Genomic DNA, 7500 nt, shown 5'->3' with positions numbered 1-7500 from the left:
GGCCTCTCTCTGTGTTGCCGAGAGGTGTTGAGAACGGGTTAGGAGGGGGGCTTACAACCTGACCCCTCCAGTTTTTTGTCTAATCCCACCGAGACATAAGCTTTTGGGGGGGTGTAACCGGATACACCCAGTTCCCCTTGTGGTCACCCTCTGTCATCCTTGCAGGTCCCACTGCTTTCACACGCCCAGAGCAATGGGAGAGTCCTACCCAGATAGCAAGCGGATCTGGGCCATATATGGGCCGGATCTAAGCCACAAGTGCCAGATCTGGCATGTATACAGCCCAGATCCGCTTGCTATCTGGGTAGTTAACGCAAGATGGATTTTGGGAGAATTAGCAGGGGTTTGGCGTTGACAGGTTGAAGCGGCGGAGGTTGTGAAACTAACGTGGTTTGCTCTGTTTCCTCTGGATTAAACGCTTCCTGTTATTAGAAGTAACCTGTCTAAACAGGGTGTTCTGACTCATCCTACCCGCGGTGAGAGGCTGTGAGAGGCTGTGAGAGGCTGTGAGAGGCTGTGAGAGGCTGTGAGCTCAAGCGAACCCAGACGGCGAACCAGACACGTAGCGTCGCGCGCGTTAGTCACATCCGAGTAGGGCTGGGTTTAAAAAATGTATTCATCGATTCTGAATCGATTCTGAATCAAATGATTCAGAATCGATTCATGAATCCCAAAATCGATCTTTTATTTAATGAATGAATGAATAAATGAAGGAATGAATAGTTCATTAATTCATTCAATGATTCATTCATTCATTCATTTTTGGAAATCAGTATCGATACCCAGCCCTAGTATTGATATGTTGCATAACTTGGCAGTCATGTAATGAAGGTTACAGCTAAAAAAAAACGTTTTAGTAGCACTAACCAAATCGATATTGAATCCAATCGAATCCAATCGAATTGAATCGTGATAATCGATTCCGAAACCTTGTGAATCGGATCGAATCGATTCTTGAAATTGGACTCGATACCCAGCCCTACATCCGAGCGCTGCAAATAAGCCTCGCGCAAGGTTGGCTGTGTTCAGTCCCGTCCCGTGACACGCCTCAAAGAAGGAACAGTACCGTGTGTCGTTGGGGGCGGATCCACTTGAGCTCGCTGTCAGAGGGAGGACAGGGGTGAGGGGAAAAACAAAATGGAGACAGGAGGAGGCTTTTAGCAGGGAGAGATGGACGGAAAGACGCAAGGCTAAAAGAGACCGTTTGAGCTGGACAGAAAGACAAGGGAGAGAGAGAAGAGAGGGAGAGAGAGGGAGAGAGGGAGAGGGAGAGAGAGAAGAGAGGAGAGAGAGAAGAGAGGAGAGAGGGAGAGAGAGAAGAGAGGAGAGAGAGGAGAGAGAGGAGAGAGAGGGAGAGAGAAAGAGAAGAGAGAGGAGAGAGGAGAGGGGACAACGTGCCCCATCTCCATATCTCTGGGGACTTGAGGAGACAGACAGACAGTAATCCTGCTCTCTGTTGCTGGCGGCCTCTTTCCTGCCTCCTCCTCTACACCCCCCCCCCCCCCCCCCCCGCCCCCTGCGCTCCACCCCCATCAGACCCCCCCGTCCGACTCCACCCTTCTCCTCATTGGACCTACAGGAGAGTGGGAGGGGGGGGAGACGGGCACGAAACCCGTGTCCTCCAGGGCTTGGAGCGGGTCCACATGCCGCCCCCCCCCCCCGGCGCCCTTCAAAGGCTCCGTCTCCTCCAGAGCGAAAGACGAGGAGCTTTTGATCAACCCACCTCCCCGGCGAGCCCACCACAGACCGGCGAGGTTAATGCCATTTAACCCCCCGTCACCTCCACTGTCCCACCTGGGCTTCAGCGCTCATGAAGACCTGACGTAGCGATCTTTATTACAGATCCTTTTCTTTGTGTGTGTGTGTGTGCGTGCGTGCACGTGTGTGTGTGGTGTGTGTGTGTGTGTGTGTGCGGGACGGAAAAGGTGCACACACCTCTGAATAGAACGAAGTGCTGGGCGTAGCCTTGTGCGCCCTAATGAAATTGAGAAACGCGCCATCAAGCCAAGATGGCAGTAAACTCCCAGCCCTGCTCCGACGGCGTCTGTTTTGGCAGCACGCCGTTTCTGTCTCTCCCTCGCCGCCTCCCTCTGGCTCGGCGTGCCGCTAATAGCGGTGTTTCGCGGGCTTGCTTTAGGGGAGCTTTGAGAAGAGCGGCCGCCGCCGCGGTCGAGAGCGCGACCGAGCCGCGGCTATTTCCTGCGAGCTTTCCTGCGAGCGCCCCATAAGGTCCGCCAGGCCGCTAAAGAGGCAGGGGGGCCTCGATCTCTCACCCCCCCCCCCCCCCCCCATACTCCTCTCTCTCTCTCTCTCTCTCTCTCTCTGCCACGCTCTCTCTCTCTCCCTCTCTCTCTTTCTCTCCCACGCACTCTCTCTCTCTCTCTCTCTCTCAACCCTGGCCTGTCCTCTCTCTGTCGTTCTCTCAATCTCTACTCTCTTTCTCTCTCTCTCGCTCTCTCTCCCTCTCTCTCAACCCTGGCCTGTCCTCTCTCTCTCGCTCTCTCTCTCTCTCTCTCTCTCTCTCCCTCTCTCTCTCAACCCTGGCCTGTCCTCTCTCTCTCTACTCTCTCTCCCTCTCTCTCTCTCTCTCTCTGCCACGCTCTCTCTCTCTCCCTCTCTCTCTTTCTCTCCCACGCACTCTCTCTCTCTCTCTCTCTCTCAACCCTGGCCTGTCCTCTCTCTGTCGTTCTCTCAATCTCTACTCTCTTTCTCTCTCTCTCGCTCTCTCTCCCTCTCTCTCAACCCTGGCCTGTCCTCTCTCTCTCGCTCTCTCTCTCTCTCTCTCTCTCTCTCTCCCTCTCTCTCTCAACCCTGGCCTGTCCTCTCTCTCTCTACTCTCTCTCCCTCTCTCTCTCTCTCTCTCTCTCTCTCTCTCCCTCTCTCAACCCTGGCCTGTCCTCTCTCTCTCGCTCTCTCTCTCTCTCTCTCTCTATCTCTCCCTCTCTCTCTCAACCCTGGCCTGTCCTCTCTCTCTCTACTCTCTCTCCCTCTCTCCCTCTCTCTCTCTCTCTCTCTTTTTCTGCCTTTCACGGACACACAAAGCAGCCATTTGCATCCCTGCAGGTTGCTACGATACCCGTCCGGTCTGACTTGAAATGTTTCTCTGCTCTTTGAAGGCAGAAGTCAAGAGAGAAAGAGCCGCAGGTGCGAGAAGAGAGAGAGAGAAAGAGAGAGAGAGAAAGAGAGAGAGAGAGAGAGAGAAAGAGAGAAAGAGAGAGAAAGAGCCGTTGTAGGTTTGCCACAAACAGTGTGAACACATTTGAGTGTTTGAGTCTACGGGCTACAGTGTATGTTATTTGGGAGTACAAGAGTGTGTTCGTTTCGATAGGTGTGTGTGTGTGTACTGCATGTGTGTGTGTGTGTGCTGCATGTGTGTATGTGTGTGTGTGTGTATTGTATGTGTGTGTGTGTGTGTGTGTGTGTACTGCATGTATGTATGTGTGTGTGTGTATTGTGTGTGTGTGCAAATGTGTACTCTGAGAGTGTGTGTGTGTATTTGTGTGTGTGTGTGTATTGTATGTGTACTGTATGAGAGTGTGTGTGTGTATTTGTGTGTGTATGGGTGTATGTGTATGTGTGTGTGTGTGTGTGTATTTGTGTGTGTGTGTGTGTGTATTGTCTGTGTGTGTGTGTGTGTGTGTGTGTGCGTACAGTATGTGTACTGTATGAGAGTGTGTGTGTGTGTGTATTTGTGTGTGTATGTGCGTGTGTGTGTGTGTGTGTGTGCATCTCCACTCTGTTTGTTGTGGGAGCCGCAGACTTCCTGTTGTGTGAACACAGCGGGGGGCCTGTGGGGACCGGCTCGCTCCTCTGGAAGCGTCACAACACCCCCCTCTCCGCTCCTACGCCGGGCGGACTGCCCCACTCGGGATTTAGGGCTCAAACCAGGAGGAAACGTCTTATTACACAGCAATTAGTGGCAACCACGCTGTTGATACCCAAACCGCACTGTAATGCTCTGTCTTTGCTGTGAAATAAAGGGGTAAAATGTACCACGTCCTCAACAACGTTCCACTGTTCTCCTCCGCTCTGATGGTGAGAAACTAGGAACGTTGTACGTTCTCCGAGCGTGCGAGAACAAGTTTGAGTCGGCTGTCAGTGATGTTATCAGCCGTCTTTGAGGCGGAGCTGGTGTGGGGGCGTGTCTGTCTGTCAGGGGACCGAGGGTGGGCGTGTCTGTCTGTCAGGGGACCAGAGGGGCCTAAATGGAGTCATGCCCCCGGGCCCTCAGGCTGGATTAGTGTACATAAGCGCTCCACTGAGCTTCGGCCCGGGCTGCGCGGTCTATCCTCCGGGAGGGCCGTGCCTCTGAGCCGAGCCTTTGAGAAGGCTGGATCCTTGGCCGAGGAAGCCTCGTACGCACCTCGGTGCACGTACGCTCGCACGCACGCCGTCTGCTCCGGCGCCGCACCTCCGCCTCGCTCTGATTGGCCCGGTGGAGATAAAAGACGCAGTGTCCGCCGGTGACTGAATCAGGCTAATGCTAGGTGTCTGGTGTAGAGGGGTGTTTTATGCTTGTCCTTGGCACCGGGGGAGGGGTTAGGGTCCCCCCCCGCTCCTTGGCAGGTTTGGCGGTGCCAGCTCTGGAGTTTTTATTGGACGAGGCTGTCCGACCCAGCCCCCCCCCCCCCCCAATCCCTATCCATCTCTGCACGTCCCTGACCGGAATTCAATTGACCTTTTGTTCCGCCTCGCCGTGCGCGGCGCCGGACCAGCAGCCCCGGCGTTCGGGGGTTGACCCGGAGCTCCTCCGGCCGATCGGTCCTGTCACGTCCGGCGCTGTAATCACCCGCCCCCCCAAAAAAAAACCACACCGGCAGCTCTACGCGTCCTGCCAACCCACCCCCCCCCCCTCCCTGTCTCCCCACGTGCCTCCCCAACCCACTTCCCCCGCTCTCTCCTCAGACCGATACGGGGGAGGAGACGCTCTTTTGGCTGAGTTTTAGAACCACTCCTCCTCCTCCTCCTGCCGCTGCTGCTAGTTATTGTAATTGGGTTTTATTTGCACCGGCTCGGCGGATTTTAAACTCTCCCTCCTCTTCCTCCTCTTCCTCCTTGTCTCCCCGGACGGGTCTGACTTTGCGGATGTGCTGAGGTGGCGTCTTCGTCGCTCCCGGGGCCGTCGGTCTTCTTAACGGCGCCGGTCCAACGTGCCCCCCCGGCCCCTCAATAAACCTTGATCTGATTGACAAATTGATTCCTGGGGTGTAGCCTGTAAGCCACCACCCCACCCCGACTTCCCCTTAATTACCTACCCCTTAATTACCTAAAATGTCCAAACAAGCAACCTTGTTGCAACTTTCCCCCTCTTAAGATCTGCCTCTCTCATCCCTCTGCCTCTCTGTAGATTCAGTTTTAATTCTCTCGTCTCACTGTACCTTGCCCTCGCCCTGAGTCATTAAATCTTTCTTTTCTTTCCCTTTCTCTCCTCGCCTCTCTCTCCTCGCCTCTCTCTCTCCGGCGCAGGGCCTGCTGTGTTGTGATACATACCAAAGACCGCCTTCAGCAGCCACGGCACGTCGACTGTGACCAATCACAGCCCTGTGTTGTTGCACAACGCAGTCTGCTGACTGGGGGAACTGCTGTCCGTGTGATTGAGCTGCTGGGAAGTGTGTGTGTTTGCGTGTGTGTGTGTGAAAGAGAGAGAGAGAGACAGAGAGGAGAGACAGGGAGAGAGAGAGAGAGAGAGAGGAGAGACAGGGAGAGAGAACGAAAGAGAGAGAGAGAGAGACAGAGAGAGAGAGAGGGAGAGAGGAGAGACTGGGAGAGAGAGAGAGAGAGAGAGAGAGGGAGAGAGAGAGAGACAGAGAGAGGGAGAGAGAGGAGAGAGGAGAAAGAGAGAGAGATAGAGACAGAGGGAGAGAGAGAGACAGAGAGGGAGAGATAGAGAGGAGAGAGGAGAAAGAGAGAGAGTGAGAGAGGAGAGACAGGGAGAGAGAGAGAGAGAGACGGAGAGAGGGAGAGACAGGGAGAGAGAGAGAGAGAGAGAGAGAGAGAGAGAGAAGTCTGCGCTCTCAGCAGTAAACACCACTAATCTTGTGACTGCATTAATATGCCCGTAACAGGGAGAGTGATGTCTTCCTGATAACTTCCTGGTGGTGTGAGGCAGGGCTGTTTCCTCTCTGTGTGAACTGATCACTTCCTGGTGGTGTGAGGCAGGGCTGTTTCCTCTCTGTGTGAACTGACTGCTTCCATTGCAACTGTCAGGCCTTCTACATTAGTCTGGTAGTAAATTAAAGCGGCTTTAAAATGATCTAATATTTAACTATCTGTCTACGTGCGGACGGAACAGCGGAATATTTCTTAGGGAGCGCGGCACTCTCTTTCTCGCTCGCTCGCGCACGCACGCATACACTCGCGCACACACGCGCGCACACACGCGCCTCGTGGAGCCATTGTGAAGGCCTCATTTCACCACGAACAAAAAGCAGTGCTCAAACAGGCGTTACAACCGTTACAACTGTGTGTGTGTGTGTGTGCGTGTGCCCACTGCTTTAACATTTTGCATTTTTGTTATTTATCAAACGCTTTCATCCAAAGCGACTTACAATAAGAACATTTCTTCTAGAGTAAGTTATCAGACTGTACTTTAACAGTATATATATATATATAACAGTATATGTAGAGTATAGTGATGCACATTAACCCTGGGGGACTGACAGGATTGTCCATACTGTATGTGGTGAAATTAGGTGTTAAGCAACCTAACCCGCGTTAAGTAACGGTGTGTTCGGGATATGCTGTAGATCCGGATAGGCTCTCATTGACTTCCTGTCTTGTCTTCACAGGCTCCTCCTACTATGACAACGTGCGGCCGCTGGCGTACCCCGACTCGGACGCCGTGCTCATCTGCTTCGATATCAGCCGCCCGGAAACCCTGGACAGCGTCCTGAAGAAGGTAGGAGGGGGACAGAAAGACCTACTAAGAGAGGGAGAGAGATATACGGAGAGAGATATACGGAGAGAGATGGAGAGAGAGAGATACTGTATACGGAGAGAGATGGAGAGAGATATACGGAGAGAGATGGAGAGAGAGGGAGAAAGATATACTGAGAGAGATGGAGAGAGAGAGATATACGGAGAGAGGTGGAGAGAGATATACGGAGAGAGATGGAGAGAGAGGGAGAGAGATATACTGAGAGAGATACGGAGAGAGAGAGAATGTGAATTCTCACACGACTTTGTCCATCAGAAGCTGATATTCACACTCTCAGATCCCAACAATAGAATGAATCACAATGGGGGAGGAGATTCCCTCCCCCTCCCCTCCCCACCCAGCCCCCCAGCTCACAAAAACAACCAGAAATACTTGACCCCCTGACCCTCATTGGGACAGGGAGAATGAGAGGAGAGCCATCTTGGGCTTTCGTTCGAGTGGCGCCTTGGCAAAGGCAAATTAGCCACGCCTGCTCAATCAGGGAACAGCTGCTGTGGAGTCCCGTTAAAGAACCCTGCATTTATAAGACTCCGGGCCCCTGTGGAAGTTCCATGTGTAACGGG

The 7500-nt window shown here is 53.3% G+C and overlaps 1 protein-coding gene across 1 annotated transcript in view; it reads left to right on the top strand.

The window, feature by feature from the left end:
* Positions 1-7500, top strand: part of rnd2 (Rho family GTPase 2) — a gene marked incomplete at its 3' end in the record, with an annotated part of 24880 nt that overhangs the window by 10881 nt on the left and 6499 nt on the right. The window contains exon 3 of the mRNA XM_084448847.1: positions 6789-6898. Coding sequence (XP_084304973.1) covers positions 6789-6898 — 110 coding nt within the window. The remainder of the gene's footprint in view (positions 1-6788; positions 6899-7500) is intronic.

The sequence above is a fragment of the Borostomias antarcticus genome, assembly GCF_949987555.1.
Source record: "Borostomias antarcticus genome assembly, chromosome: 14".
Classification (NCBI taxonomy): domain Eukaryota; kingdom Metazoa; phylum Chordata; class Actinopteri; order Stomiiformes; family Stomiidae; genus Borostomias; species Borostomias antarcticus.
Note: the sequence above shows the minus strand (reverse complement) of the source record. Positions and strands in the feature narration are given on the sequence as shown.